General features: G+C 47.6%; 4 protein-coding genes across 4 annotated transcripts; 2 read left to right on the top strand and 2 right to left on the bottom strand.

Moving 5' to 3' along the window:
- Positions 1-9,127: 9,127 nt before the first annotated feature.
- Positions 9,128-9,601, bottom strand: N7478_010134 (uncharacterized protein; the record flags this gene model as incomplete). Its single annotated transcript, XM_056926348.1, has 1 exon — positions 9,128-9,601. The coding sequence occupies one exon, from the start codon at positions 9,599-9,601 to the stop codon at positions 9,128-9,130; it is 474 nt and encodes a 157-aa protein (XP_056775718.1).
- Positions 9,602-10,530: 929 nt separating this feature from the next.
- Positions 10,531-11,684, bottom strand: N7478_010133 (thioesterase family protein; the record flags this gene model as incomplete). Its single annotated transcript, XM_056926347.1, has 2 exons — positions 10,531-11,456; positions 11,567-11,684. 2 exons carry the CDS (start codon positions 11,682-11,684, stop codon positions 10,531-10,533), a joined length of 1,044 nt encoding a protein of 347 aa, XP_056775717.1.
- Positions 11,685-12,047: 363 nt separating this feature from the next.
- N7478_010132 (uncharacterized protein) lies at positions 12,048-16,378 on the top strand (the record flags this gene model as incomplete). The annotated part of the gene is made up of 2 exons (XM_056926346.1): positions 12,048-12,217; positions 12,283-16,378. The coding sequence occupies 2 exons, from the start codon at positions 12,048-12,050 to the stop codon at positions 16,376-16,378; spliced, it is 4,266 nt and encodes a 1,421-aa protein (XP_056775716.1).
- Positions 16,379-20,536: 4,158 nt separating this feature from the next.
- On the top strand, positions 20,537-21,119 carry N7478_010131 (uncharacterized protein; the record flags this gene model as incomplete). Its single annotated transcript, XM_056926345.1, has 2 exons — positions 20,537-21,026; positions 21,073-21,119. 2 exons carry the CDS (start codon positions 20,537-20,539, stop codon positions 21,117-21,119), a joined length of 537 nt encoding a protein of 178 aa, XP_056775715.1.
- Positions 21,120-23,344: the final 2,225 nt, after the last annotated feature.

Genomic DNA, 23,344 nt, shown 5'->3' with positions numbered 1-23,344 from the left:
ACGTAGGCTCTATTCCCGGCTTCGTCGCCTTGCCGTGCCCGACTACTCGAAGGTATGTCGGGGCTCCACTCCAACTTCTCGGTACTATATCATCGACTTGTGACGTGAAGACGCCGGTATCGATTCTAGCCGTGTGCAAGCAGATGATCGAGAAAGGGCCTTAGTCTTCCACTCGCTGAGCCATCGCGGTCAAGGTCGCATTATCCCCAGGATTTGAACATTGATAACCAAGAATCTCCCAAAGGCACGAGAGGAAATTGCGTTGCTGATTCCGAAAGGGAGCATTTGTTGCTGAGAGCTTGATAGGTGATGTGAAGTATCTGAATTAACTTGGCTGAATGGCTGAGGCCAAAGGCGACTGTTGTCTATTTACCAGCCACGAGTACGGGAAGGCGACTGGTCGACACATCTGAAGCTGAAGCGGGTATGCTGTCGAATTCTATACGTTGCTCAAATTGATGATCGCTGGATACTAGATGTAATGGTATGCAGAGGCAGTAGGGGACGGCACTAATGTGGGCGTCTTGCCCGTCGTCTATGGGGGGCACCCCCGGCAATTGGAAATTGCCTCGTCGACCCCCATAAAGGGGGTCTCCGGGGGACCCCGCCCCCCGGCTCGAGGGCGCTTGGAAAATGAATCAAATACGGGCATGGGCGATGAACATCCTCCTAATGGGCGAGGTCGATTTTTCTGGAAAAGTGATGTATCTGGAAAAGTGATGTAATACCAAGTCATCAGCAGTTGTGCACACGTGGCGCAGGCATCCCCCGCCCGTCGTGAAAAGAGCGTGTATTGCGACAGTTAGACGAAATATCGCATTCCAGAAGGCCGAATTCAGATATCCAGGCGTCAAAAGCGGTGGTCGGTAGGGGAAGAATAGCCGGGCAACGCGTGAACGCGTGGTGCATATTTACCACCCGCAACCTCAGCTAGCTGTTAGCACCACCGTAAAGCCACGAAGAGGCCTTATCGAGGTCCAGCGGACATTTGGGCTGATCAAGATATTCCGCATCTGGACTAGTGTTTTACAGCTTCTGCCTTTCACTTGCCCTCGCCGTGTAAGCGCCTTCTATGAAGAATTGAATGTGCTACGGGCACATACCACGAGCACCTTTGAACTGAATTGACAACTTACTGAATTGATTCTTCTCCAAGGAGTAAGCACACGGTGAGTTGATTCCAGCTCGGAAAGTCGACTTGCATAAGCCGATTTTCGCCAAAGGACAATCTCCAAAGTCACGGCATACTCCGGTCGCACAGCCTCATTTGACGGATTGATAGCATCACGCCATACAGAGTGGATCACTTGGTTATGAGACCCATGGAGTCCGTTCCTAGTAGGTTTATTGTGTTGCTCAACCTTTTTCGAATGGCTGAGTCGCTTGGAGAAAGGATTGGGCCGACAGGATAGGGCTGCTGGCCTGACTTGCTCGCCAGAGCGAGTGCATGTAACCAGACTGAGATGGCTGAGACGACAGCACCACATTTGACACGTCTCTTTCAGTGGCAACGGCTTCGAGGATTCCATGCACCTCCTCTCGACATACAAGGCGGTGTTTCGGATCCGGGCTCAGTCAGCATTGATTATTTGGTATCCACAGTCAAGACGAAGGGGAAAAATGAGAACTTTTCAATACTAATGACCATCGCAGCGATGTCTTGCCGCTCTGTGGTGGTTCTACATGCTTCACCATATGGCAACTGTGAGACAGCATCATGTCTGCCCATTGCATTTGCCCAATAGATGATATTCTCATTCGAAGTCATATATGCCTATATGCCCTTGGTCCCTGATCGTGGGCTGGTCTTTGCATCTTGGTCGCTGGCAATCACTGCTTGTGTTTCGATAGTTGATCCTCTGAGACACTCACTGGCAGCTTACCAGGGGTGAGTTGAAAAGACAACTTGGGCTTTCCTGGATGTCTAGAGTAGTGAGGCTATTAGCTCGGCATTTGATGTCAGTCCGAATACAATTCCCACGTCCACCACTCCGTCGATCACCGAGATTTCGAAGGAATCAAACGGGTGGTTTTGAGAGGGAGAATTGATCTTGGATAAAAGAAAGGACCAGAAATCGACTAGGAGCTTCGAGTTGAAGCGGAGGACACAAGATGAAATTTTTTCGATCATTGTTGAGGGCCTCGATGTTTGTGGTGCTTCGGTCAGTCTCGCACATCTGCTTTCGTCCTCTTTCTGGATTAGGAAACACTTGAGTCGTATCGTTGAGGTGATTGAGTCATCCGTTCTTGAGCTAGCGAAATAACCGCGGTGAGCCTCCGACGTGCTTTAGGTGTACCGATGAATAGAGCAATACATGCCGACTTTCGATGACACTTCCCCCATCGAGTTGTATCCCGTCGCGACAAATAGGCTGCCTTCCGTCAAATAAACCCTTGTTCCCGGCGCTTGAGGCTAGCCTTGTCGGCTTGAATGATCTTGATCAGAAACCAGACGGCGAAAGGTGGCGTCGTACGGAAGATCTAGTGTTCGATGATGGCAAATAGACCGATAGATGTTCCATTTTAACCTTAGGAAAGGGCAGGCGATTTCCCCAATAATCTCTTGTTGTGACATAACATGCACTGAGAGCCATCTGGCCACAAGGACATCTCGCAAACACGCCAGAATGGGACTGGATATCTGGCAATAGGTCCCTCTGTAGACCCGCCTGGGAAAATCATGCATCCCTCATAATAGAATCACCCGCCATGAGTACAAAAGCGACATTCTTGCATGGCCTCTCCTCCGACCGATATTTGCCGCAGTGAAACCACCACCGAGGTCATTTTGGAGCATAGTAAACAAGTAATAGCTGACTGATACAGGCACCCGGCATGGTCAGACAGCATCCGTTAGAGAAGTCTCTAGTGTCAAATCCATGACTTCAAGCTTTGAGGTCGCGGTGAATACCATTCATGGAAGCAACCTCAGAATATCCCACTAGAGCCCACCCGGCAGTGTTCGTGCCAACGATTATGATTCGCAATAGTGGATGTGTATCTGGTAGAGCCCAATTCCTCTTGTCTCTCGACGATGAGCGAGTAGTTTCATTCAAATACCACACCACCAAAGCCCTATCAGGGCGAAGCTGTGATTGGGAGCTACTCTGATTCAAGTCGGACTAGTTGGCCTTTAGCTTCGGGGACGCGGTGAACGCCCACAAGGCGATGCTGCCGTAATATGCCCCTGTCATGTATGGAAGCCCTCTCATGAAGTCAAATTTTCGGTTGACTTTGCTGCTTATCCCACTGTTGAACGTCGCATCCCTGTCAACGCAGCACTCTCAAGATTGGTTGCAAGTCTGATTGCACACTTAGCTTGTTTGGGGAAAGACCCAAGTTGCCCTCCCTAGAGCACTGCTCGGACCATTGGAGCTCCCGCTGGCCTCCTTTCTATTTGTCTGACACGGTTTCCCGCTCACAAACGGTTGGATTGTCAAGAGCGTGAGCTGGTGTAGCCCCAGCGAGAAGAGAATATAAAGAAGAATCAGCCGTTGGAAAAGCGCAGATGAGAACGATCCAATCGTCGTGGAAATTCAACGCTCGTGCATCGATGCTCACTTGTGAGATGAACTCATCGCGAAGAAGCCCAGTGGAGACGCGCTTGACATATGACGTCACGCATACACTACGCGAAGTCAGCCGTGGTAAAGTCCAGTCAGCGGTGCGTCGGACCATTTAAGAACAGCGACCCAAGTCTGCTTCCGTCGATGTATGCCATCCTCGAAAGTCATAAGGCACCGGAAAGGTTGGCACTCCCTTGATATGCAGTTGCCCCATAAGTCGGCCCACCCGAAAGTACACGCACGCCACATGGGCACGGCGCTGGCGTGTTTGAGGCTGGTGCCGGAACGGAGCCGCATCATTGGAATTGGCTCCTCAGATCTCCATGTGTCGAATCAAGTTTCCATTCAACTTGGTCCTCTCGCAGCATGCGTCATCGTGTCTCACCTCTGCAAACCAACAATCAATCATACCGCAGACGCATTATAAGTGGCCTTGCTGACAGCGGTACGCCCGCGACAGTGCCTATGAGTGGTACTCTTCACTAACTCGGCCGCTACAGAAATGTCACGCCCGCACTGAACAGCCTTGGCTCACAGCGTGCCAAGAGCACGTCTCTTCAGCATCTTCACAGATGACCGAGGCGGAAGACGCTGATGCAAAATGGCCTTGTCCAATGACAATGGGAATTCGCCATCGGAATGCCGTTCCAACATTAGGTCTTGTCATAAACTGTTCTTCCCGCGTAGGTGTTGACTTGGGTGAGGTGAGATAGGGAGCTACGCTAGCCGTCCACTGTTAACCTCCAGAGCCTGTACTGCAGCCGGCCTCGCGTCTAATGCTGCTAAAGACCAAGCCTTTGATTAGAGACGACGGCATTACCAATGGAATGAGCAGGGACCAGGTAACAAATCTTTCGATCGACGTGCTCAAACGATAGTTAGCCGTACGAATGTAAATGTAGGCGGGGCGGACGCGATAAAAAGCCACCTGTTGGGTAATGTGGGTAATGCGCTTCTTATAGTAGATTCGCAGTGTGATTGGGACTAAGTATTCAGAGCAGGCGTCGAAGGGTATGTTAAGCTGATACACGCATGGAGTGGGTGTGTGGGAAGCGCGTCGGTAACCAGTCGCACTATAGGCAATATTAGCATCCAGAGAGGAGGAATAAGGATAGGTCAGCATGAGTGGGGATACTCTTGTCAATGCCGAATTTAGCTGATACACATGAAAGTGTCTGTGAGTGCAACCCTTGCCAGCGAAGAAGTCGTTCAACATGGGCTGTATAGCTAGACGCAGTCCTCGGAGCTCTGAGATGACCGATAATTCGTAGCTTGAGATATGAAGGTTGGTTTTCGTGACTGCGGGGTCTATGCCCATTGAGTGTACGGAGCTCGATTGTGTCAGCTGAAAGCTCTCCCAATACACATAAAAAAGATGATGGGCCAGAGCTCACACTGAGTTTGCTTGGCGAAACTGGCCAACCCATTCCGCGCTGAAGCCAATAAGGTTGACGAGGGGCTATTTCCATCATTCAATAACATGGAGCACGATGAGATCAGCAAGGGCTGATTGCAGGCAGATGAATGGTTATTCGTCCTGGGAGAGCCGGATCAGATGGAGTGTGGGCGGACGACGTTGAAACCATCGATATAGCCTTACAGCGGCTCTGGGCATTCCTTTGGTTTTAGCGTCACGCGCCATGTATTGCGTACACAGCGGCTTACTGGCGGTGTATCGACAGACTCTGTGAATGGTCAATGATCTGCCACTAGAGACTTTTTTGAGAAGCCCAATCACTCACCCACGTTCGATACCTTGCAGGTCTGAGCTACCTAAGCGTGGATTAATATAGAGAAAGCAGCGCAAAGAGCGTATTGGAAAAGACCCACATCCGCCGATATGAGATACGTATATGATGGCATCACATTCTCATCGCTGATGTGATTGACGAGCTGCTTCTTCTTTACGGTATCTGTTGACGTGGCGACGAAAGCGCAATGCTAGAGACGCTTCAATATAGAGTGCGTCTCTTGTATTCGAGGTGGAGTCGGCCTTGCCTTGGGTACATGATGGGTGGTCTGTCCGACAACTGGTCCCTTGCTATCGAGTTCAAGATCGAGAGGGTAGAAAGCTCCATGAGCTATCCGGCATCTGGGATAGCCCACACCGGGACTTGGAGAGAGGGCCGTGAGGATCTCTGCCATAGAAGCGTGCCAGCTTCAGGTACAAAAATGCAATCAAAGGTCTGGGGATACGGGTCACACTTAGCTTTCGCCGGTATTCATGATGTATCAATCCATTCACCTTTCTGTGAGAGATTCCTGTGATACAAGTTCGTTTGATCAGCGATTGACCTCATGGGGTTGTGATTGGGCCTACCATATAAAAAGGCTCCACCCTAATCTATCGCGGGTAAGAGCCTGTCATGGTTGTCATAGAATGTGTTCAGATCTGAACTGTACACAGACCGTTTGAGAAGCTCTATTGTGAGACTGTTAGATAAGACGTAGTGCATTTTTTAAAGGTCAAATGAATCAACACCTCACCTTGGTACAAACCTTTCGTGCTATGGTGGATGTATTGGATACCTAGCGGAACCCGAGTGATATACGGTGTTAGTATAAGCTTTTGATAAGGGATGGTGGTACTCACGTATTCAAGCCTTTGTATATCAAGCCTGAAGGAAGAGTATTATCAGTGAGAGATAGGTAGCCTGGAGCTGATGGCTGGGTACACTTACAAGTAGTAGACAAAAGGAGATGATCACAAGTCAATCTTCGCAAATGAGATGCGATGAGACATGCGAGAGGAAAGTTATACAATATGAAAGGTGCCTATTTATACCCTTCAGGGCGGAGTTTATTGCCTTTCGCTTGGATCAAAAGTGGCAAATCGTGAGACTTTCTGATTCTTTCTGGGCAAGAGGAAAACTGGCATGCCAGCAAGCAGTTTTCTGCGCCAAGAAAACATGGTTACTCACCAGTGGTGAGGAGACAGGAGTAGCAATAATGGACCGGTTGACAAATCGTTCGTAAGGATTCAACATTCAGATAGAATGCGGCTAGGAAATGCCGCCAAGAAAGTAGAGCAGTGGCTAATTGAGAGACCAGAGTTTATTCACCAGCGGATTCAGTTCAATCAAGAGCGATGAGCAAACATGAGACGTCCCAAGAATGTGCGGAATGAAAAATTGTTATTCTTGAGGTAAATTACGAGTCCCAGTCGCTCAAATTAAGGATGACCGAATGAGGTCGTAAATTTTATTCACTCGCGAATCAGTTGACTCAACGGCGATGAGAAAACAGGAGCCTGATCAACAATATTTGGAATGACAGATACTTGTTGACAGGTAAAAGTTGAGGCGAGCACCATGAGGCCTCATTTTAATTCCTGACTGGAGTACTTTCCTGACTTTTCTCTCACCCATTAAGTAGCGGAAAAATAAATACCTACAAACAACAAAAATGGATTTGCTCGCTCCGCTTCTGCCACCTTTGTATGGACGGACAGCGAGAAGTGAACACAACACATAATACACGCCCTGGAGGAAACGTGAAAGTTGCTGTTGCTCTTCACACACAATGCGAACCTTGGGCAGCCCAAATTGGCAAGACCATAACAGTGCATGGTCGTCAAGTTGAGCCAACACCGGGTACCTTGGATCCACACCGGTGCGGCCCGTGGGTCGAGGTGGGGCCACCATATCCACTCTGGTGCCTCAACGTTGAGTGAACGACAGTGAATGATCAGCGAGGAAGCTGGAAGCCCTCAGAAAATGATGGTGAATGAGAGATTGCTCAATTTTGGGCGACTCTCAAAATTTCCTCAAGGCAACTTTGAAATCGGGTTGCTACTTACGCTTGGCGGTAAAGCACCGCAAGTAGCGGTTGCACTTTGCATACACTACTCACTACTCTACGAAAGACACAAAAGTGCGTCCCTCTAACAATTGAGAAATGGGAGAGAGGTGCTCACTAAGTTGGCATGGACATGGGGTTTCAATAGTACGGCCATAGTTGGAGCGCATTGGGAGCCACCAAGAATTCAGAGCTCTCTGCAGCCTCGCAGCTCCCACTCTTCCTTCGTCAGTGAATTTCAGCTCTTGGATAGAACATCTGAACATGCAGGAATTCGCACAAGAAGTGGTCTTGAATAGAAATAGCGTAGTAATTCGCTCTTCTTCGAAGTGCAATCAAAGAACTCTGATCAGAACCAACTTGGCCGTTTGGCTCCCAAGATAGACCGTCAGAACTTGGGCATAGTCAATCGGAGGTAATATGAAACCGCACGCAATTTTGACGGGCCTCTTCAAAGTAGACCAATGGCCTACCACAGTCCTCCACAATAGCACTTGCGCACGCGCAGCATAATGCTGAGGACCTTCATTCTGACTCACTTCTCTGAGGTCACCGTACCACTACTGTGAACCATGGGCGAGCCAGCTCTTTGCCCTCCGATTGCAACTGCGCCGATTTTTTGATTCGACCAGCACTTTCTGTGAGTCAACGATACTACTCACCAAGATCGAAATGAACGATCGTGGTGCTGTCTGGCGTGACGTGATTGACGATCCACTATCTGCTTTTTGTAATTGAGTAAGCGGAAATCCCTTTAAAACGATCGGCATTATCGACAAGAATTCTTCGAATGATTGCTAGTGCAGGCACTTTCTTTTCCCACATACTGCTATAACTGACCGCTGGCTACTTCGACTACTCGACTCCTAAGGCGGATGCGTATTATCAAGTGAATCATCCCATTGAAAGCTTCTCCAGAGCCTTATCCCAAAAATGAAGGGTACTATTACCTGGTCATGTGTCTCCTGTCTGGAAAGTGACTATCAGCGATACAATATCATCATATGTCCATACGATCCATTATCGCGTCTAGCCGCCACTTTGTCATTTTTCCTCCCAGCAAAGAGACGAATCAATATCTATACTCTATGCAATCTTTGTAGAGATGAAAGTGGATGTTTCTCGGGCGATGATCAACTACGTGTGGTGCTGAAGAAGAGGGATCAGACCTATTTCAAGTGGAATACTTCATGGGCGCGGTCGCAGTGGGATTACTGGCTTTCTTGTGACGAATGCCAATTGTTGAATGCATCGATGAAGGATAACAGAGTCTATATCCATCTTTTCAAAAATGTATCTATCAATTGATTCCAATACATATCTGCTTTTTTAGAAAGAGGAAGTTGAAAGATAGACTGCTTGAATGTAAGTCAAATACCGATCTAAGTTATGTTAAATCCCGAAGGTTTATTGTTCTTAGAAGTAGTTTATAACATCAATTTGTTTGCAAGTTTGTAAACGCCAAATAAAACATCAGGGATCATTAATTCAGATTGATGGGACTAGATATGTTACAAAGTAACCAACCAGGCATAATCAAACTCTCCAGTGGTTAAATACTCGTAATGCAACCTTGAGAGACTTTGATTTTGTTTTCTTCGTGATTTTGCTTTTTAGAACCTTAGGCATGCAGCCAACGACCAAAGGGAAAAGTAGACGTGCTTTGCGATATACAGGATATCGTTGCCCAAGGGCTTTATCTATAGCTCTCTGCACTTCTTGAATTAAATTCCTCTCATCTATATTATTTTCGATGAGCCAATTTATAAATTGATGCTGACTTCTTCTTTCCAGCCTTTCACGCTGACTTTGTCTTTCCAATGGCGTTCTGCCAAATATCCCTGGGTACTTGACCTTTCATGAAGCAACATTTTCATAATGACCTCAGTCACATTTGCGAATGCTGTGATACTGAAGTCGGCTGGAGGACGGCTCCGAATGTTAAGAATCGATTGATAGGACGTTGTCTGAGGATGATTCGACGGGAAATCGCTCTCTGTGATCATTTCACTCCATGCAATGGATCTTGAACTTTTATCTCTGAATTCAAGAGCAGAATAATTGGAGGCTTTGCCCAATGTCCTTGAATACCATGGCGAGGGGAAATACTTGCAGTAAATAGAGGTTTTAGCGCCATTATATGCCCGAACAACGGGCAAAAAGCTTGTATCTTCAGAGTCCTCAAGGTTCCGCTCTGCGATATTTTGAGGTTGAGTCGCGATTTTTGATCTAAACATAGCAAAAGTCTATACGAGCCTATTTTCTTTGAGACAGCCTTTCAAAATACCGATTTTTTATTGGCACTCTGATACTGGCCTGTGGTGGATGAATTTATCAGATGAGGGGAATATATTGAATAAAAGAGTCGTTTTGAAGTCCAGTAAGTGTTCAGAATCGAGTAGGGCACTACTCTGGCTTTCGAAATGAATGTGAATTTACAAGCCCTTATCAGGGACACATAGAAGATTAATGGATGTTTAGCATAGAAAATTAAATTGGTCGAAAATATTGACAACCCTCAATTTGAGGAGAGTGCTGGATATCTAGGAAAGGGTTACGAGGAATTCTATCCAGACCATGCAAAAAACTGAGGGAATTGGTGATTGCCCAGATTCAGCCTAACTAAATTATTTATTGACTATCGTGAATTTGGTAGAATCCAGAATATCCCCCCACTAAGCTCTGTCGTTTTTGTTGAAACGAGCAAATAACAATCCCCCCCCCCGAAAGTGAATTTGAATCCTCCTACACATGTGTGTACCTTTTTGTGCGACCTTGACAGAATGTTCTCTTCTACTCACGAACAGGATATAAGATAGGTGATCACACATCTCTCGGGTTTTTAATCTACGATGATCTTGATGGATAGCCTAAGGAGCACATATAGCGAGAAGTATGCTGAAACGCTAAAATTAAGCGTTTTTATTTTTTTTACCGAATCTCAGGTTACAAGAAAGGGGTAATGAGACATCTTCCTCGGTTGATAGTAGTGTCTAAGCAATCATTAAGCAATATACATAACGGTGGCTAGTTGGAGGGGACGGTAGTGGCTGAGAAAGATACTAGGTTGACGTGCTTCATGATCAGAATATGCACACCTTCATTTCCTTATAAAGTGCTATGAGCTGGGATTCATCTAACTCAATCGACGATAAAGTCAGTAGTATTACAAGGAAGCCTTAGACTTTCCCTTCTTCCTAGTATTTCGCACAATGTTGAGAATCATCGCAACATGGTGACTCAATGTGATGATGTCCCCATTAGCATCTCGCACAAGAACCTCGAGATCGAACTTTCCATCTTTGATTTGCTTTGACGACACTCTAACAGCCAACCACTCAATTCCTTCGTCCGGAAGAGTCATCTTCACCTCCATATTCATCACGACAGTCGGAAACCACATCTCAGAGCGCCGCTGATCTTTTCCCCGGATTTCCTTCACATCAGAATCGTCAGACCGCTCAGGGGGCGCATTCAGAAGCTCACGCAGTGCCGGGGCCGCCAAGAAAGTGTGTATGTTGTATGGGAATGAATCTACCACGTATGCCAATGTGCTTTGAGTGATGGGTTCACCGCTAGTCAGCCGGATCCACATGTCCAGCACCCCGGGGCTTAACGGTTCTTTGCGAGGGATGTAAAACTGCCAATTGGCCAGTGATGGCATCATAGTCGCGTATAGCTTCGGTAGTTCCGACTTTACCCAAACTTCGTCGGCGCCATTGGTCTTCAAAGCCTCGAAATCAGATACGGATGGGAGTTCAGCAGCTTGCGTTACTTCATAACCTGTGGGCATTGAGATGCCAGGGAATGTGCGTAGATTTGTGTGAGTGGTGTAGGCAAGCACCACCCGTCGTGACACGAATTGATCGACCCATGGCGCTTGAGAAAGGAGGCCAACCTGCCAGAGTGTTAGGTGGAGGGTGGAGATTTGCTGACCAAGCTTGACATCCTCGATTATGAGAATGGCAGACCCAATTGACGCTCGGTTTGGAAACTCGAAATGTGCAGTCAATGTATCGGGCTGGTCACGTGAACCAAGGTGGATCTTCGCTGCTGCGAGCATACATGCAGATGTGTAACCGCCATTGGGGACTAGATTGGTCAAGGTCAGAAGAGTTGCTTAATTATTTGTCCGTCGCAGCGACATGGACAGTGATGCAGAGAGCGAGGACGGCAGAGAAAAGATGGAAGTGACTGATTACCTGTACCGACAGAGAAGGCTTTGCTGAGGTTAACTTGATACGCGTGAGAGCTCAGCTGCTCAATCTTTGTGGCTTCAAAGAAAGAAGGAGGGGCGCTAACGCCTTTGTCCGACGCCATAGCGGGATTCGGCCGAAATGAGTCTTTGAGATTATGAGGTCGAACTAGTTGGAATGGCGAGAAGGGAAAGTGTTGTGATTTCAGGTTGGTGCAGATCAGGAACAGAGCCGCACCATCGGAATTAATCCCGATGTATCTATACGAAGAATCAAGTTGATTGGAAATCAACTTGTTCTTCTTGATGTATATATAGTCCTATGTTTCCTTCTCAAATATAATAATCAATCTTTCTTTGAATTACAACAGGTTATGAGCCCGGGAGCAAACTCTTGGGTGCCGTATCTACTCATCTAAGAAACACTTTATCTTTTCATTTTGATTATATATATATCATACCTATCCCGCTTTCAAACCATTCTCATCATGTCGGCTCTGGTCCATGACTCTCCAGACCGAGCCGTCACGGCCATCGAGCCTCTGACAGGAAGCGATAACTTCGCTACCTGGAAACGTCTCATGACCTCCTACCTCAAAGCGAGACAGGTCTGGGACGTGGTGTCGGGCGACCTTCAGCGTCCCGACTGCCTGTTCAAGTACGCCAAACCTATTACGGCGGACATCCACCCCTGGTGGAGCCCCACCTCAGTGGGGCGGTGAGGCAGCGCGCCATCGACGCGCGCCTCGAAGTGGAGGTCCAGGCGTTCGAGCGTCACCGTGAATGGTCGCGCCGCGAAGCCGAGGCCTACCATACTATCTTCCGATATTTATCCCCTCACATCAGCATTCACGTCGCGGGGCTCGAGACGTCTCGTGACCTCTGGAATGAACTTGAAGAACGGTATCGGCGGATGGAACTCGCCACGTTCTGCGAGCTGTTTGCCCAGTTGCGTGAAACCACTGGTGAGCGCTGCGGCAGTGCGCGCGAGTTTGTCGATCGGGTACGAATGCTAGTACACCGATTGAATGCTATTGTCCCGGGATCCATCGGCGACCGGACGCATATCGCAATCCTGCTGACGCAGATTGGACCGGAATACATCTTGATCGTGGATGCGATCCAAAATGACAAGGATCCCGTCAATCCGACCACGATCGGAAACCGTCTGGCAAATGCTGAACAGACGGTGCAGCGAAAAGACGCAGCAATGCTCCCGCACGGAGCGCCTGGCGGACTGAGTAGCCCCTCAATCAATACAGTGCAGAAGAACACCAAAAAGTGCAACTACTGCAAGAAGCGCGGACATGTAGTCGCGCAATGCTGGAAGAAACAGCGAGAAGAACAGTCGTCCAGGGACGTTGCCCTGAAGGCTGAACGGAGTGTTTCCGGCTCACCAAGAAGCAATTTGCAACGAATACCATCAGGCCAGACGGAAGAACGGCATGGCCCGCCGACTTCCAAGAGACCGCGGATCAATGTTGTGAGGGCGAGGGTGACGACTCTCTATACCCACGCACCGTCACCCCGGTGGATCCTGGACTCGGCTGCCACCAGCCACATCTGCTGGGACCGGAGCTGCTTCAGCAGTCTGCGGCCTCTCCGCGAGATGTTGGACACAGCGGGCGATCCAGTGGAAGCCGAAGGGATTGGGACGGTGAAGCTCACGCTCTGGGGGAAGTTCAACCAACCCCTGGTGTTGAAAAACGTGTACTTCGCGCCACGCGTCGGGATGAACCTGATCAGCGTGCCGAAGTTGCTACGAGACCGCTACTCGGTGGTGGCGCACCCACAGAACGTCTTTGTGCAACGCCGAGGACGGACGGTGGGGACCGCCTACCATGCGGAGGAGGATCTGCTGATCCTGCGGTGCCATGTGAGCAAGAGATCCCGAGAGCGAGTCCAACTGGCGAGGGCGCCGACGATTTATGGCCATGCAGATTCCCTGGAACCGCAGGCGGTGGCCATGGACGTTGACGACCCTGAGGAGTCAAGTGGCGTAAGATGCGCATCGCCAACCTCTGAACTCGGTGGTGAAGCACGGATACTCGAAGCAGATGCGAGCACAGGAGTGGACCAGGCCTCCGAAGCGCTGTGGCACGCTCGGATGGGACATCTGAACCGGGGCGACTTGAAGGTGGTCCTCCGGCAGACCGGCACTCCGTACCGACCGCTGACGCAGGCGCAGCTGCAGGCAACGCCGCAGTGCCCGGCGTGCATGTCGGGTAAGCAGCATCAGAAGAGGAACTCCCGCGCAAGACGGCCACGTCTGCATTCAACGAGAATTTTCGAATTGATCCACTCGGACATCATGGAGATGCCGATCGCCAAGGATGGCTCCAGGTACGTGATCACCTTTACTGACGATTATTCTCGTGGCTCGTGGGCATATGCCATGAGATGGAAGCATGAAGCGCTCCAGAAATTCCGACATTTTGAGGCATGGGTGCACCGACAGTTTGGTGCCCAGATCAGAAGATTCCTTACCGACAATGGAAGAGAATATTTGCCGGTCGGAACACACCTCGAACGCCAGGGAGTTGAGTTTGATACCTCGCCGCCATACTGCAAAGGGCAGAATGGGCTGGCCGAACGAACGAACCGCACTATCCGGGAGCGGATCAACACGCTCCTGTCCGATGCGAACCTTCCTCCTTCCTGGTGGACCGAGCTCTTGGACACGGTGGTCTATCTGAAGCTGCGCGCGCCAGCATCAATCCTACAAAAGAAGACACCGTATGAAGTGATCTATGGGAAGCCGCCCTCGCTCCTGCATCTGCGACGGATCGGCTCCCGTGCCTGGGTTTTGATCCCAAAGGAGCATCGAGCCAAACTCGGGCCGCGATCGTCCGAGTGCCGACTACTGGGCTATTGTGAACCGAACCAGTACAAGCTCTATGAAATCCACTCTGGAAAGACAGTCTTCTCCCGCGATGTCGAGTTCGATGAGCGGACCCCTGTGGCGCCACTCATCGAGGGGGAAACAGGCAACGACCTCCCGGACAACGCTCCTCCATCGCCTGTCTTTTCATCGATCCCACGCTTAGCCAGCGGGCTGCCAACACCTCCTGCATCGCCATTATCTCTGTCGAATGGGCAAGAGAAAATGCCCGAGGAGATCCCTCCAGTGGTCAATCCAATCGAACAGGGACTTGACGTGACCTCGGATCTTGGGTACTCAATCTACGGTCGCCGACGAAGACCGTCACGGCGTCTTCTGGAGTCACTCGGCAAAGTGTACTCGACAGGCGCATTGAAAGCCATTTCGGACAGACAAGTCGATCCGGTGACCTTTGGCGAAGCTGTGTCAGGCGCAGACCAGCTGGACTGGTGGGCCGCTATCCAGAAAGAATATGCGTCGCTTCTCGAACACGGCACTTGGAAAAAGATCCGGCGACAAGACGTTCCGGCCAGTGCTCATGTGATTGGCTGCAAATGGGTCTTCAAGACCAAAGCGAACGGGATGCGTAAAGCGCGGTTGGTTATCAAAGGCTACCGGCAGAAACAGGGCGTCGACTTTCATGAAACATTTGCGGCTGTTTCCAGGATGGACTCAGTCCGATGCATTGTCGCGAGCGCCGTGCTACGCGGATGGAAACTCCACCAATTCGATGCAGTCACCGCCTTTCTTCATGGAGATATCGACTCATCTATCTATATGGAGCTGCCCGAGGGCTTTGAAGAGCCAGGGTACGTATGTCAGCTGCGCCGTTCACTGTATGGTCTGAAGCAGGCTCCGCGGATTTGGTACCAATGCGTCCACCGCGTCCTGGCTTCTCAGGGTTTCACTATGGCCCAATCGGACAACTGTGTGTTCTACAAGCCGCACTGTGTCGTTTGTGTTTATGTCGACGATTTTCTTGTTGCTGCCGCGGATGCACATGCCATCCAACAAGTGCAGCAAGCATTGCAAGCGGAGTTCCAGCTCAATGATCTGGGTACCCCACAGTCATTCCTCGGGATCCAGTTTGACCATCATGTTGACGGGTCTATATCCATTCACCAGAGCCAGTACATCCAGAAGGTGCTCTCCGACTTTGGTATGGAGACCTGCCAGCCGAAGTCTACGCCGATGAATCCTAAGCAAAGCCTGAATTCTCGCCCAGAGGAACCTCCGGATGAAGAAGCAAAATCTCGCTACGCGATCGCTATTGGCTCGCTCATGTATTTGATGGTTGGCACGCGACCAGACATCGCGTTTGCGCTAGGGATGTTGAGTCGCTTCACATCTCAGCCACAATCGCATCATCAAGTCGCCCTTCAGCGGCTGCTACGCTACGTCAAAGCCACACAATCATACCGGATCACCTACCGCAGTGGGCAGCTAATTGGATACACAGATGCCGATTTTGGTGGCTCTGTCGTCACTGACGGTGCCTACTCAACATCTGGATATGTTTTCCAACTTGCAGGTGCGCCAGTTTCCTGGTCGTCCAAGAGACAGGGGGAAGTGGCCACATCTACGACTCATGCCGAGTACATTGGCCAATACAATGCCATTTTACATCTGCAATGGCTTCGCACGTTTCTAGCAGAAACAAATCTGTATCGATCCCCAATCACTCATATCATGGCTGACAACCAATCCGCTATTGCGCTCTCCCATAATCCCGAATTTCATAAACGGACCAAACACTTCAATGTGAAGTTCCATTATCAGCGATCAGTGCTGAATGCAGGAGAAATTGACCTACAGTACGTTCCCACCAAGGAACAGGCCGCGGATGGTCTCACCAAGCCATTGGGACCTACAGCCTTTGTCAAGTTCTGTAGTCTTTTAGGAATCGACGCTTCGGAGATTCCAAGGCAACGTGCATGACAGCGCAGGCGCTCTTTCCACTTTATTTTCCCACGAAGGTTTTGAGTGGTTTTACCGAGGCCTGACTGCTCTGCACAACTCCAGTATCGCCCTGCCAGCAAGACGATCCTGAGGGGGAATGTTGTGATTTCAGGTTGGTGCAGATCAGGAACAGAGCCGCACCATCGGAATTAATCCCGATGTATCTATACGAAGAATCAAGTTGATTGGAAATCAACTTGTTCTTCTTGATGTATATATAGTCCTATGTTTCCTTCTCAAATATAATAATCAATCTTTCTTTGAATTACAACAGAAAGCTCAGTCAAGGTTGGGATAACGATTTCACGTGCGGTCGGTGTCAATTCTGAGCAAGCTTGGAAAGCAACGGCTTGAGCTATTTATAATGCGCGGTCGGTTTACCCCGGAACGGAGTTCCTCCATGTGATGCGGTGCTCTGCATTTCTATGTTTGCCTTATTCCAAAGGAGCAGGGATGTTGAAACATTGACACAATATTACTACCAAGGTGGTGAAGGTACGGTGACAATCGTCATATTGGATGTTGCATGCGTGATATGATTGGTTGTATTACTCTAGTTTCTGATTGGTCCCCTTATTGGGGCTCTTCGACAGTCGAGTACATCATTAATTGACGAGAATTGGGAGTTACCTGTGGGTGAAATTACCTACGGTGACCAGAATACGGTGGCGCTTGAATGCGTTGCGGAGTAAGTTTGAGTTTTCGCAGAATAAAGTTTCCTTGCATTGCTGACTTATTGATTATATGAAGTCTAGATCATTGAATGAAGTGAGTCGAAGTTTTTGGATGCAAATTTCCCCGCTGATATTTGTACAGTACCATCTACAGCTGTCTGTGAGCTATACCTGAGGATCGGGCTTCTTTGTGTCTATTTTAAGTGATTACGTCGCTGTAGCTTGGGAATCAAATGGATAAAACGCTATGCTGATCATCAGCAGTGACTGTATCAACAGAGGGATTGAAGCTTTGACCGAGAAGGGCAGCAAAATGGTCAATCGACAGTAAAAGTCACAGGCTGCTAGTAATTGACCCATTCCCTTTTTCTGCCGGATGTGGCTGTTGAATCAACAGTGGCATGTAAACACTTATATTATCTTGCTAAAATCGCGGCTCTCGCCTGCGTTAGAACGGTTCCATCAACACTCTCCATCAACTCTCATAGTGAGAGTCTCAACAAACAGTCTTCCAATATGGCCTTGGGACATACAATTCAGTGGACTTTGAAAACCGACAGAATTGGTTTACTAAGATTTCGGGTCGGCGTTGACTTAACTCTGGGAGTTATCTTGCTCCTCCTCAGATCATAAAGTTATAATGGCAAATGATTTGCCAAAAAGAAGTAAGTTAGTCGCCCTTTCGGCTCAGCCGCCGGGCGTTAATGGATTGTTTGTTTGTTTGTACATGTATGAGATCAAGAAAGTTCCTACCTCAATGGATCATTGTTGAAGGGGTGGAAAATTCGCTCTGCTGGTGAAGGGTAGAGCTTCTCATCAGCACCCAATTTCCCTTACCTCAACAAGGGATCTCCTGTCAACGACCGAATTGTCAAGCAGCCGAATTGTGGTGTAGTGTAGGTGATAGAGTACTAGCTAGCATGCAGATAAATTCTTATCGACATCTTTGCCGTTATTGTGAGATTGTGCAATACTCATGACAGAAATGTAACATCAACGACCGTTGAAGTTCACCAACTCCGTGCCGATCGCTACCAGTACTATTTTATATATGGCTATAAGGAACATGAAATGTATTGATCACTATTAGAAGCTTATATAATCTAGGAGCTCAGTCTGAGAACAGAGTTATTACACGAGTAGAAAGTGGATACAGATATATACAGAGTAGAAGGTAAGATTGATGCAGGAGATGTGGGGCTATACTCCGATACCAGGTCGTTTTGCTGACTGCATTTCAGATACTTAACAACCCTCCTCGCCCAATCTTCTCTTGTCCAATTTATTCGTATATTTTAGTCCTAAGGTCACATACACTGTGTACGAGCTGACCCATACGGCTCACTTTCCTCCTGGGGTCCAATTCTGTACGACTATTCCTCATCTGGCGTATAAGTCTGCTTGGAGCAGAGTTATACCCCAAATGTGGGATAGCGTGGTTTTTGTTGCCGGAGAAGCCGGAGAAGCGGAGTCGGAGAAAACCACGCTATTCCACATTTGTGCTCTAACTCTGCTCCAAGCAGACTTATACGCCAGATGAGGAATAGCGTCTGCATCCTCTGCATTTCATTGCAGCTCCCATTCCATCATCTGATGGAAAAGAGCCATGATGAGGGGCCCGTGCGATGTGCTGAGCTGCGGGCGGCTCCTGAGCTGCACAGTCCATCACATGAGAGCTCAGGCGCCCACCTTCTGGTTTCATGCCTTCACCTTCACTTTTTTTTTTTTTTAATAAAAAAGACTTACGTCAGGCCTGGAGGGTTCGCGAATGATATCATAACTCTTTACTGATATATGGAAGAGGGAACAATCCTTGCATCAATATGCCAAACAGCGGTAGCCCCAGACCAGATATCATAACCATCAACCGTCAAGAATCTCGCTTTGTAATTCTCGTAACTGGACCTTCTGCCAGGAATTAGGCGGTCTGGTTACTGCTGGTGACACCTCAGATCTTACATCAAAACATCAAAGCCCTGGTAAATGATCCCGACCCCCCAAATTCGCTTAGTTCACTATTTATATGCATTATGATATACCCAAAGTTAAAGCATGCCGCTTGAAAGAAATCCATTCTGTCTAGACTTCCACTCCAGCCGCCATAAATATCAAAGCAGAAAAGGATCACCCACCTATGCCTACGCCTTTCCTAAATTGGCGTTTCAACATGATAACGAACAAACCCGGGCTTTTAGATATAGATATTGAGAGAGCGGTAAGCTACCTGTCAGTTGGCAGTGTAGTTAGCACAATTTCGGAATAGCTTCAATATTACACTCATTACATCTATTTGATTTAATTGCGAAGCCAGAAGGCACAGTACTCTCAGTTCAACACATGTTTGAATAGCGAGGAAACTCCCTCCATCTGTAGTCTGTGATTATTCCAGATGGGAACTGCCTTTGATTAGGGCAGCATGAGCATATCTCACAAGATGAAGGAATTTCTCTTGATGGACCCGAGACCCTTTTAGATAAAGGGTGTATTTGAAAATGTTCTTTGTTATTCAGAAGCACGGCCAATTTCTCCAGAATCTGATCAGATGCGATTTGATACTAGCTTTGTAAGGATAAAACTCACAATTCAGATGGCAGAAAAAATCCGCGTTAACATGAGGCAAAAGCCCGCTGCTTATTGCTTAATGGAGCTTCTTGCAGCCCCAACGCAATGATCTTGCTGATCTTGCTTGTCTGCCTCCTCTATCTGCCGATTTGTCCCGTCTACGTCAGGACTGCATAAAATTACATGAGGGCAAAGCTTCAGTGGAGGAGATTGTGGACTCAGCGTTGCAGTATCTTTCGCGAGGAACAATACTGAAACTAGCGCTGGTGTTCCGTATATTCAATCACTGGTCACTCGATATCTCGATGGAGCTGATTTAATTCCTCCAACAGCCAGATATGGAGACTGTTGAGCAGCTGAAAACCATTTTTCGAGCTCATTATGCTCAAGATAATGACGAATTCACTATATTTTTTGTACGGTGGGGAATCAAGGAGCGTTGAAATTGTTGCTAAAACTGCTGTGCGAACACCCACCAATGCTATCATACTTTTGTTTTCTACTTCCCCCGGCCGAGAATTGGCGAGCCACTTGTACATCAGATTCTATGTCATTAATTACACCAATCAAGTCATTGTAGGTCATCATGTCAGCCCCATGTGAGCATTCAAAACCCAGTCCTGATCAAGAGTCGTAGCTCCAATGAAGCAAAATAGATCTAAGGATACCTGTCTGAATGGTTGCCGCAATTTTTCAAGAGCCTTCTCATATTAAAACATCAACAAGAGGCTAAATAAGACTCGTCACCAAGCTCGGTATCACCTGCTATAAAGTACAACCAGCTGCCGCATAACCCTCCAAGCAAATACTCTACAGAAGTTTTTATTCGCTCGTCAGCTTTTAGCTTTCTCAAACTTGTATCGATATATTTATTTAGTCTCGCACCAAAAGCAATATCGGTATGGTACAAGAAGTCCGACTGAGCTATACCCAGGCCCTGCGAGCTTGTTACCTTGATATCCTCTCTCAGCTCGATTCGTTCGTTATCAACAAGATTTACAGCGATGTTGCCCGTCCGCGAAAGGACCCTATTAGTGATATTCTAAGGGCGATCGTATTACTGTCGCCAGATGAAAGGAAAGTTTTTATCACTCACATCTTCCAGAAATGGAAGGTGAAGAAAAGCCCTGTCGACTTTCCCAAAATCGATCCTCTCACCAATCTACTGAACGATTTTTCATATAATGAGCTTCAAGAGCTGTGGCGTCAATGTCTGCCTAAAGCCAAAAAAGCCGAAGGGCTTGCCAAATTAATTCAAATTCTGCCTTCAAGCCGTTTTCACCCCTCCTATTCCCACTTGCGAGTCATTGCAAACAGAGACCAGTTGGAGAACGTGAGGTTCATTTTAGAGATTCGGGAGAAGGAAGAGGATTATGAAAATAGAAGACAAGGTGATACTCCTCATCCCGAATTATATCTCAGCTCTAATTTATCTAGATGATCTAGTCATCTTGCCGGGATTTCGTGCAGCTGCGTCTTACTAAGTGGCATCTTGTTAGATGCATTTTTGTTTCGACCCAATGATGGCTACAATTGACGATCACAATATACCTCGCCAATTGCAAACTGATAGGGTTATTTGATGATGAGTCTTGTTGGCGAACTTCGTTATAACTTTTCGATTTTGAAAATTTAATTTGATCTTGGACCAGAGATCTTGAAAGTATCAGCATTGAGGTTTATCTGGTCAGAGAAATTGTAGCTCGAAGAGACGTTCGCCTGCACACAACGAGGTCATTCCGAATGACCTTGTTCTTACACAGACGGTGTCTTTATTGCTTGCAAAGAGCTATAACATGTTTGATCTCATCACGACATTCTCAAATTTGGAGATATATGAACCAGAAAACCCCAGAGAAATTCGGACCAGGCAATTGCATTTATAATATCTCTGTTATAAGGGACACTGGCTTTCTCTTTCCGCTCCACCATGATGGGCTGCTTAAAAATATTTAAGAGCTACTGGCATGAATCGTAAGACGCCCATCTTTCTATCCACTTCTCTAAGCTGACTGAGCAGATCCCATAAAGGGACCTTCGGGAGTTGCTGGTCATTATTGAAGAGTTACTGGTACAAAGTGTGAGGCTCCTATTCTTCTGTCCATTTCTCAAAGCTAATTGAGCAGATCCCTTGAAACAACCTTTCAAAGGTCCTGGTCGGCCCCGGTCACTCAACCAGACACAGAGTTGGGCCATATTGAGCGTGACAGAACGCGAACTTACTCCCTTGGCAGTCTGAATAGGATACCCAAGTACCCAATCGGTATCTAGCTATGTCTTTATTAGACACCGTCGCTCTAGAGTCTTGTTTAATGGGAGGACTGATCCTTTGGCTTCTTTTACTCTTATGCATTGCGCCTCTAAAGTACTCCTGGAGGGGAATTTGGATGAGATTTAACAGATTGTTTTAAGAGCTAATTTCGGGCATTTAGATATCAATAGGAGTATTATGTTACTGGAAATTCTACTAAGAGTACAAAGATAGGCTATGTTATTACATCCAGACTGTGAAGACCTAATTTACTTGAGGAAGAAAGCATATTGTATTGAGAGATTGAAGCTCAGAATGCTCTTCTCAAGTCAGCTTGAAAACTTTCACAAGAAAGCGCATAGCGCATACCCCCTCGCCGATGCCAGTGGATCCAAGTCAAAATGGATACCGACAGATGTTAATCGTATTTCTTGGATTTAATTTACACTATTAGAGCTCGTTAACTTTCGAACGTAATTACCGGGCTATAAATCGCTAGCCAAGCTATTCATTGTGGATGGAAGAATGGCCTGTTGTCGGCTTATACCGGTGGATTTCCTCATTCCTCTTGGTCTGGATCTTGCTCTGCGATCTGAGAGGCGAAGGGTCTTTTGTCTCTCTGTTACATGTTCTGTAAGTATTAATAGGATGATCTTCCGCCGAAAGGGATCTATCTTATCTATTCTCCGTAAATCTTTGTAGTAATGAAAAATTGTATCTGTATGGGGTGTATCGCTGAACTAAAATAATTCTGGGTTGGTGGATCAGATTATTGAGTATGCTAACATAGCTTTAATATCTTTCTGTGAAAGCTCCTAATAGTAGGTGATGTGTGTAAGTGCGTTGACTTGTTTATCTTTGGGTTTTTTCTTATTATTTGATGTAAACCATAAGAACCAGTCTCGATGCTTATAGAATGTTGTATTATTCCTGTTTGGTTTCGATGGATGCTTTAGTTGACTGTGTAGTGCCTTGTAGAGTGATATGATCTCAGCTAAGTAATAATATTAAAAATCTCCTGACTTATACTGGAGACTATTTTGACTCGATATGTGAGAAGCAGAAATTGTGAGAAGTGGGCGGGGGTATCTCCTCTCTATCCTGCGGAAACGGCGCTTTACCCTTTGGATACAAGCCGTGCGCTCAGCCTTTACGCTAATGCACGGGCAGGGATGGGACATGTTTGCCCGGGCAAACATGTCCCATCCTTGTTTAAGCCCCAATTCGACTAAATCACTACTTTAAGGTTTACTTTCTCTTCCCAACACCTGATCATACCAGCCAAATACACGCTCCAAAGTATTGTGGCAAACGTACAGCTTGCCTGTCAGTTAACCAGCCATCAACGCGCATTGCGCCATTCGGCTGGGTCTGGATTGAAAGTGACTCAAGGGACATGAATCTAAGCCCCTTTCGGTCACTGCTGTATCCGCTAGTCCAATGAGCCGCAGGCGCGCT

The sequence above is a fragment of the Penicillium angulare genome (genome assembly GCF_028827245.1).
Source record: "Penicillium angulare strain IBT 27051 chromosome Unknown utg000007l_segment0_segment0, whole genome shotgun sequence".
Taxonomy (NCBI): Eukaryota; Fungi; Ascomycota; class Eurotiomycetes; order Eurotiales; family Aspergillaceae; genus Penicillium; species Penicillium angulare.
This window is presented reverse-complemented; position numbering and strand designations above follow the sequence as displayed.